Below are 9,235 nucleotides of genomic sequence, written 5' to 3'. Positions count from 1 at the left end.
ATTACTAATATGCTTGTAGCTTTAGTTGGCAACACCTGGAAAAAGACAAAAGAGCATAAACCCTTCAAATCTCCTCTGCCGACCAGGAACATATAAAAAAAATCATTTTAATTAGAGTTTTTGAATTGCAAAGAAAAAAAAAAGGTTTTAGGTTTGGGTTGATTTTTACCTTCTTAATATGATAAAAACTTTAACAATCATTAAAAAATTAACGAACTGTGAGTATTTACAATAACCACGCATTAACAATGTGGTTATTCATAAATATATTATTTTTACATAGGTATTTGTAAATATCATATTATTTAGGCAGTTATTTGCAAAAGGATTAAAAGAAAAATATCTTGTGGCTAATCCTTTAATTGATAACAATTTTCTCACTTCATATTTTTCATGCAAATTGTTTACACCTAGCCTATTATAATCCATACTATCCTGAGAGAAGCCGCCATGTGTCGGCACTCATGTATGAGCAATGAGGAGGAATTATACTCATATTAGAGAGAAGTCAGAGGGGCTTAGCGTTCAACGACACATAGTCTATTAAAAGTAACCTGCTCAGAGTAGTACACATATTTACAACAAGAAAGACATATATCTTTTTAAGGTATGTGATCGACACACATACGACACATATAACCTTAATGTACACGCTAAATTTCCAAAGACCTGTCAATGACATATTCCTTGCAATCCAATTCATACATGACACGACCGTCCCAAATCAGAAACATATCCATAGAAAGGAAAATTTTCTTGAAGTGATTGATGTTTTTCTCAGAGGCAGCAAAGAAATATGAGTGATAAACATATGTTCAATTTAGAAATAGAAGCAAATCATACATCATGACATTGTATAACAAAGATTTCATATCTCACCTAGACACACCTCAACCTAGACACAACTGAGGTGCAATCAAATATTGACAAAGAAATTACAACACGACCATTGCATATTAGAAGCCTATAAAAATAGCACTATACGAAGAGTTACAGGCTCTCGCCACACACAATCAACCTCTCTACAATATAATGTTACTTATTCTTAGTTTATCCTTTTATCTTAGATATTCTACTTTTGCCCAGCTACGCTGCAATAAGTTCAGAATCCTTAGTTTAAATCCACTACTGTCTAACGCCATCGTTATAGTATACTTTAGGATTAGGTTAAATATCCACGACCATCGTCGTCGGATCCTTGATCACCGAGTCCTTATTTGGCAGATTACTAGTCACATCGTGCTAACTTCACACAACAACTATCTCACAAGTTTGGTATTTGATTTTCATGGTCATTTTACCAGCACAACCAACTGTATGTATTTATTTTATTTTCTTCTTTGTTTATTTTTCTTTTTCACTTATTGTACTGTTCTTTTTCCCCGATTGTATCGTTCTTACATCCAAATCAATAAAATAAACAATGTGAGAACCAAACACATCAACATGAGGTTACATAAAATATAGAACTCATTATTTCGGGAGGTATTCAGTCTCAAAAGATTCATATAAACGAAAATGTTGCGGATATGTTAACGATACCAGTGATCATAGACAAGTTCAAACACTACTTGAGCTTGATCAATCTCACTAGTCATTATGAGATTGGGCACCCTTGCAGATGGGTGCAGATCGAGCTGCATTTCAGGTGGAGGATGCAGTGAGTGGTTTGCGCTCAACGTGGATGCTAGCATACGAGATCTTTAAGATGACTTAACAGAATACAAGTAGAGGTGGAGATAATTATGTGGATGCCTTGGATTCTGCACAGTCTATGAGGTGAAGTAGGGCTCTGTCAATTCGACCTATAAAATGTAGGATTTCTCATGAGCAGAGTAAGATTCTATTAGTTCGAGTTAGTTTGACTGATGAATGCCGACTTGTTATTTGGTTTTGCGTAAGTTGAGGTACTTAAGTCTTGATTCAAGTAGGGCTTGTAGAGATGGGTGTTTTTTTCTCATAAAACAAGGGTTTTGAAGGTTGAGAGAGTTTTCTACACTTATAAGGGCTTGTGAATAGATTTTCCTTAAGGGTCAAGATTTTTCTTAGGGTGTGCATTGCAAAAGAAGATTGGGTTGCTTCTGTAATCGGAGAAGGTGAGTGGTATAACTCTAAGGTTTCAATTATAGTGGAGATCCCTGTCACTTTATACCGTGGTTTTTTTTTTTCCCATATGAGTTTTCAACGTAAATTCATGTGTTTGTGATTGCTTATTTGCTTGCTTTCTATTTTAATTATTCTATTTTCATTAGAGCTGTACACGAGTCGAGCCGAGCCGAGTATCGCCCTACTCGTACTCGGCTCTTTGTGCCCGAGTCCTACTCGTACTCGGCTCTACTCGGCCATTGAGCATGGATTCTCTGCTCGTACTCTACTCACCCGAGTACAAGCCGAGTACGAGCAAAAAACGGGTCGAGTCGAGGCCAAGCATTGTATAGTGGGAAAGCAGTGTATCATACGTACTATGGACTGGTAGCATCATTTATTAAGCAAGAGTATACTGAGGTGGAAATCTTATCCATTCCATTAGGAAGAACTATCACATTCGAGCAAGGTACCACAACTTTTGGTACGGCACCATATTTTCTGCGAATATGGATGCTTTTCAGGTAATCTTCACCATGAAAATAGTAGGCCCACAGAGTAAATAACTTGGAAGAAAAATCAAGTTAGTATGCTTATCATGTGAGCCACGCCAAAGGAATCAATTGACCATGGACGATCTGACTCAACATGCAGGTATGGTCCACCCAGTTATCAGATTGCAGTGATTTTCTATAATAATTACATTTATGTTGAGGTCTGTTGATTTCATGGAACTGATCTCGTATGTAAGTGCCACGTCAGCGAAAAAGATGGTACGGTACCACAAGCTGTGGTGCCGTTACTTATAGGTGTCATTTCATTGAAGTCAGAGGACTTTATTTCATGCCTTGAACTGAACATGCGGGACTAAATCTTCAAATGAAATTTCAGGTCATACGTGCTATATTAGATCACATGTGAAAGATCCAACCTGATCATCATGTATTTCGTACTACTTAAATGCCTTGTCCTGAAAATTAGATCAATCCACTCATCACAACGGAGACAAACCAACGTAAAATATCAACCTTCAAAAAGGAATGCCTAATTTTCACTATCCTTTGTACACACGTATCTCGCTTTATAAGCACAAAACTCATATATTTGGTTGAGGGCATTCATCCAGTGGGGGCACGTGTTTTTAACGAGTCGAGTACCGCCTTACTCGTACTCTACTCGAAATCAAAACGAGTCTTAAAAAACTGATCGTACTCGGCTCTAACTCATGACGATTCGAGTAATTTCGAGTCGATTCGAGCGAGTAACTGAGCATACTCTGCTCGTGTACAGCTCTAATTTTCATTGAATGTCCTTCTGCAAAGTGTAGGATTGACAGTGGTATTAGATCCAAATTTCTTATATAGAGAGATGATTTGAGTTTGTCGTGAGTATATAATTACAACAAATAACTAACTCTTCCCTTCTTATATTGTCTAATTGTTGTAAAAATTAATGGTTGAATAGTCAAATCGACCTTTACAGGTTTGATCCTATTTTTGCTAATTCTGAGGTCATAAGAGTTCAATTCATTTGAGTTGAGTACAATATTTCTAGCACACCCAACATTATTTTTAAGTACACACTTTTGACTAAATTTAAGTCATTCATAACTTGTATAGCCATGCATTCCGATTGAACTACAATACAAGTAGCACTCATCTTCTTCCTTGGTAGTACTCGCTATCGTGAGATTAATTGTAATGACTATATGGTATTATAATATATAGTCACATTAGATAACATGGATGACTTACTCACATTGAGTGATTTTCTCTCCATTGTTCTTTTCACATGTTGCCCTTCTCATATCTAGAGGTGGGCATCGAGTCGAGTCGGACCGGATTGGGTCTAACTCGACTCGATCTAAAACTTTCAATGCACTGACCCGAACTTGATCCGATCCGAGATCGAGTCCGGGTCCTCCGACTCGATCCGATCTGTTGCATTGCTAGCTAGACCCGAACCGAGTCCGACTCGATCAGGGAAACCGAGTCGGATCGGATTAGGTACAGTTCGGATCAAATCTTTTTTTTTTTTTTGCAATGTGGACCACTTGATCTTTAGATCTGTCTTATTTTTCGGCTAAAGCCTTAAGACGAGCCCGCCAAATGGATGGACGGTTTGGATATAACCCATACCTCATGACGGGACCCATAGAACCTACTAATGTTAATACAGCAGTGTAGGGTTACCCTCCCATTAAAACATTCATAATCATTTTTTGGGCCCTTTGAGGTGTGGTTCAAAAATCCAGACCATCCATTATGTGTGTCCCACTTGGATGAGGGGTCATATCAAGTTTCAAATGCATCCAATTTTTAGGTGGGCACCAACAATTGCTTTTATATGTTTTAGGAATGTCTTCACATGATTTTAGATGGTATGGCCCACCTGAGTTCCGTATACGGCTGATTTTTGGGATATCCCATAATTTAAAGGGGACCTATCAAATGCATGGTGTTGATGTTAGACACACATCACGACGAGGCCCACACAGCTCGACCGCATAGAACCATTGCCCTTTTCTTTCTTTTAGTGGGCAGTTTGCAGAGCTCGGTGCTCAATGCGCCTCAAGCCATGAGCTGAGCCATGAGAGGATGGATTGGCCCACACACCTCTGTGGACGTCAATACAGCAGTGTAGGGTTACCCTCCCATTAAAACATTCATAATCATTTTTTGGGCCCGCTGAGGTGTGGTTCACAAATCCAGACCATCCATTATGTGTGTCCCACTTGGATGAGGGGTCATACCAAGTTTCAGATGCATCCAATTTTTAGGTGGGCCCCAACAATTGCTTTTATATGTTTTAGGAATGTCTTCACATGATTTTAGATGGTATGGCCTATACAGTTGATTTTTGGGATATCTCATAATTTTAAGGGGACCTATCAAATGCACGGTGTTGATGTTAGACACGCATCACGGCAGGGCCCACACAGCTCGACTGCATAGAACCATTGCCCTTTTCTTTCTTTTATTGGGCAGTTTGCAGAGCTCGGTGCTCGTTGTACCTCGAGCCATGAGCTGAGCCATGAGAGGATGGATTTGCTACTCCCCCTGCTACCAACCAATGGCTGGTGGTCGGTGTTCTGTGGACCCCACCATGATGTATTTATTTCATACATGTCATCCATCGATTTTTCTAAATCATTTTATGGTATTAACTAAAAATGAGGTATATCCCAATATCAACTGGACAACATTACAGGAAACAGTGTTGAATGAACATTGTGCGGATCGGATTCCGGATCGGATCGGTCCGGATTGACCACTAATCCAAACTCGACTCAATGTACAGTCGGATCTGAGTGAGCCTACTTGATCCGACCCGATCTTGGCCTTCGGTTCGAATCGGATTGGGTCAGATTCGTCAGATCGAGTCAGATTATACCCAGCTCTACATATATCCACTGCCATATTATCATAGTTACATCCTACCATGACACGAGATGACAAGAGGAATGCTTCTACTGGGACTCAAATGGAATCCACCCTACCAGTGCCTTTGACCAAGAAAAAGGATTATGGTTGACTTGCGTTCATTGTTAGGATTGAGTAAAGTCCTTAGCTTCTTATGCTAGAATTGACCATGTGAGCAAAGAAGGCCCTTTGAATCAATGCACTTTACTTGAGAATTTTTTGTTACTATTTATTGTATAGGGCACTATTTAATTATCAATTTTAATTCCTACCTGAAGCGGGACCCACTCAAGGATCCCCCAAGACTAACATTAATCTTTAACAGATCACAGTGCAGACTACGTAATGGAAGGCGAAGATCTCTGACACGTGAGCCATCTCACACATGGGACCTATGATGCTGCCTTCAATTGACTCATTTATGTTCCATCCAATCCATTCATATGATGTTCTTCAATAGGATCAAAGGTTTTAGCTATAATTTTTTTTAAGGGGGTCACATGAGTGTTAAATCATCCTGGATATTGGAATCAAGGCCCAAAAGGGATGGTGTATGTGATGGACGGCGTGGATTTCATGCATGTTAAGTAATTTCTCCCAAGTTAGTGAAAGTAAACCCGTGATTTGAGACCTCTGAGGAGTTATTTAGCATCTTATAATGCATCTCCACCATACATGTGGTATATGTTTGAATACCTAACTGTCCAAACTGTGGGCCCAACGAACTATATTCCAAACATATCAGGGACTGAATAATCCTGACCATTTCACTAACGGCTAGAAAGAAAAATGGTCCGTGGGCCACATTCAATGGGTTAATCTCATCCTTCCAAAGGTTAGGATCATCCACATCAGCGCAATCGTTTTACTAAGGCCACCCACAATAGATCCTTTGGTACACGTATGTTGCATTTTGCAATAGAGATGCTATGATCTGGGTTCGTGCAGACGATCCAAACCATACATCACGTAGTCTATAACTACGATGGGCCATGCCCCAAAACTCAAACTGATCTGGAAATCCTAACTATTACAAGAGCCCACTGCAATGTACGTCGTCTATCTGTTTCTACTGCTCATGTTATTATAAAAGCCCGAAACTTAATAGGATCAAGGGCTCAAGTGGGTCATACTACAATGAACGGTGGGGATTGAATGTCCTCCATTTCACAGAAATTCTGGTTAGATCGATATTTGTGTTTTCACCTATCACGGTGTCAATAACCTTATGAACGGTTTAGATGGCATATAAACATCACGGTGAGCTCTGGAAATATTTCAACGGTAGAGATTTCCATCCCCATTGTTTTCTGTGGTGTGGTCCATTTAGGGCTTGGATATGCCTCATTTTTTTGGGTGTCATCCAAGCATAAGCTAGCGAACAGACGGACGGACTGGATCTCACATGGACATAAACGTTATTGCAGGAAATTTCCGTCCAAAACAAATAATCTAAAATAAATGACCCATTTCTGTCTTCTATCTTTGTGACGGTCCACATAAAGCTATAGTTTGCCACATGGCAAGTAGTTCTTCTGGGAGTTGCAGCTCATGTTCCTCCATCATCTGCTGTTTTGTAGGCTCACATGGTTGCATGTTCGGCTGATCAGAACCATTTATAGGTGGACCCTGCTGTACATAGAAAGTGGTACCGATTTATGACCGCATTGAATGGATGGTTGGAATTAAAGTGTCAACCTCCACATTCTTCCCGAAAAACATGTGGACTAAGTTGTTCAATTGCTTAGTATTTTTATTTTAAAAAAGGTTGTGGACCCCAGCTACAATGGGCCAATCGACGATACATGGTGGACGAGCATGAGTCGTGATTATGCAACTCAAGACGAATAGGTAGACTGTCCATCTCCAAAAAGTGGCCCAAGAGTCCTATCAAAAGGATCAGATTTACTGGCTACAGATAGAGCGAGGCACGGGATGACTTGACTAACTTGTCTTGTTTGACTGGTTCGGACCCAACTCGATCCAAATCAAATGGATGAGTTGGTCAGAAGCGCGTTAAGCTCCGCCCAATTTGAATTCAAACTGAGTCCAGTATGAGTTATTTAGTTACTTGACCTGACTCGATCCGAAATCTGATTCAAAACCCAACTGGACTTGCATTTGGGTATGAATATATGTGTGTGCGTGTGTGTGTGTGTGGGAAAAGGTTCTAAGCGGTCGAGCTCATGGGAACTTCCCATGAGGTCAAGCTTTGTGAGCCCCACCATAATGTATGTTGAACATCAACACCGTGCATTTGATGAGTCTCCTTTAAATTATGGGATATCCCAAAAATCAACAATATACAGACCTCAAGTGGGCCATACCATCTAAAATCAAGTGAAGACATGCCTAAAACATATCAAAGCATTTGGTGGGGCCCATCTGAAAGTTGGATGAGTCTGAAACTTCGTCTGACCCCTTATCCAAGTGGGATACACATAATGGATGGGCTGGATTTGTGAACCACATGTTGGTGGGCCCAACAAATGATTATGAATGTTTTAATGGAAGGTAACCCCTCTTAACTTTTGTATGTGGTGTGGCCCACAAAAGTCGTGGATTGACTTAATTTTAAAGCCTTAGGCCCACCATGGAATGGCGTATCTAACTGATGGGGTAGATGTACGACATGCATCATGGTGGGGCCTACTAGGGGTGCACGCGGGTTGGTTTGGTCTGGTTCTGGGGTGAAATCGGAACCGAACTGTTCATAACGGTTCCACAGTTTTTGGAACCGGAACCAGACCATTAGCACCATAGAATCGAACCAGAACCGGACCGTGAAAAACGGTTCGGTTCCGAATCAGTTCCACGGTTTTTTTAAAAAAAATATCAAAACCTATTTGTTTCATATGCTTTCCAATTATTAAAGCGAACAATATTGCAAAGATGTTTCTTTCTGCTATCATATAGTACTAAAACAGCAACTAAAGATCGAGAGTTCCAACTACGGCTTTGCATAAAATTGAAAACCACAATAAATCAAGTTTCATCTCAAGACCTACTTCTGATGATGAAGATAGTTTCTTCTTTGAAGCCAATGGTTGAGGCTTTGGATTCCGTTCCGCTTCAATGGGGTCCAACCAATTCAGCGGATGATGATTGAACCATGGCCAGTTGGGAACGGTAACCAGTGTTATCAGAATGACACCACTGGCATAGATTAGTAGCATGGTCTGGAAAGAACCGATGGAGTAGCCCACAACAAATGCGACTACAGCAAAAGTGACGAGCATGATCTGCATCAACAACTCTAATAGCTTCTGCTCTTGTCAATCCATCTACAACAACATCCAATCTTTCTGCGATTCAAGGCCTAAAACCCTAGAGGAGAGACGAGAACGTGAGGTCTAGGGTTGGGGGTTTTGGAGAGTAGATTCAAAGAAGGTAAGATCTAGGGTTTGGGTTTTTGGAGAGGAGATGCAACGAAGGTATAGGAAAATGGGAACTTTGGGCTTTATTATTATTATTTTTTTAAACGAATGCTTGGATCTACGGTTCGTAGCACGGTTTGGTTCAACGGTTCGGTTCTGTTCTTCAGGGCCCTAAACCAGAACCGATTCGTAATCAACGGTTTTGGAAATTTGGGAACCGGAACCGAACCGTTAGCATCATAAAACCGGACCAAACTGAACCGATCCAACGGTTCAGGTCCGGTTACACGGATCCAACAGTTCAATGTGCACCCCTAGGGCCCACACAAATCGACCCCATGGGAAGTTCTC

The 9,235-nt window shown here is 40.4% G+C and overlaps 1 protein-coding gene across 1 annotated transcript; it reads right to left on the bottom strand.

Moving 5' to 3' along the window:
- Positions 1-8,389: 8,389 nt before the first annotated feature.
- Positions 8,390-8,985, bottom strand: LOC131247227 (signal peptidase complex subunit 1-like). The gene is given in 1 exon segment (XM_058247639.1): positions 8,390-8,985. A coding segment is annotated over 1 exon segment (366 nt). The 5' UTR covers positions 8,804-8,985; the 3' UTR covers positions 8,390-8,437.
- Between the last annotated feature and the right edge of the window lie 250 nt (positions 8,986-9,235).

Source organism: Magnolia sinica, chromosome 5 (assembly GCF_029962835.1).
Source record: "Magnolia sinica isolate HGM2019 chromosome 5, MsV1, whole genome shotgun sequence".
NCBI lineage: Eukaryota > Viridiplantae > Streptophyta > Magnoliopsida > Magnoliales > Magnoliaceae > Magnolia > Magnolia sinica.
This window is presented reverse-complemented; position numbering and strand designations above follow the sequence as displayed.